Source organism: Eimeria mitis, genomic scaffold (genome assembly GCF_000499745.2).
Source record: "Eimeria mitis Houghton genomic scaffold, Emh_scaff1858, whole genome shotgun sequence".
In the NCBI taxonomy this organism is placed as follows: domain Eukaryota; phylum Apicomplexa; class Conoidasida; order Eucoccidiorida; family Eimeriidae; genus Eimeria; species Eimeria mitis.
In genome coordinates this window covers 9,966-10,191 of record NW_013570180.1, presented here as the reverse complement: position 1 = coordinate 10,191, position 226 = coordinate 9,966, and the positions used below count along the sequence as shown (strand labels likewise).

At 58.4% G+C, this 226-nt stretch overlaps 1 protein-coding gene across 1 annotated transcript in view; it reads right to left on the bottom strand.

Moving 5' to 3' along the window:
- Positions 1-191: 191 nt before the first annotated feature.
- Positions 192-226, bottom strand: part of EMH_0044650 (3-demethylubiquinone-9 3-methyltransferase, putative) — a gene marked incomplete at both ends in the record, with an annotated part of 9,843 nt that continues 9,808 nt past the window's right edge. The window contains one exon of the mRNA XM_013495986.1: positions 192-226. Coding sequence (XP_013351440.1) covers positions 192-226 — 35 coding nt within the window.

Sequence of the window (226 nt, the reverse complement as noted above, 5' to 3'; positions counted from 1 at the left end):
GTATCCAGCAGAAAATGTGGACTCATAGGGTAACCTGCTGCTGCTGCTGCTGCTGCTGCTGCTGCTGCTGCTGCTGTTGCTGCTGCTGTTTGGCTGGTCCTGCTGGTAGTACTACTACTACTGCTGCTGCTGCTGCTGCGCTGTTGGTGCTGCTGCTGCTGCTGCTTGGTCGTTGGTGCTCTGCTTCTGCCTCATGCGAGTACTGCGGTTGCTGCTGCTGCTGCCG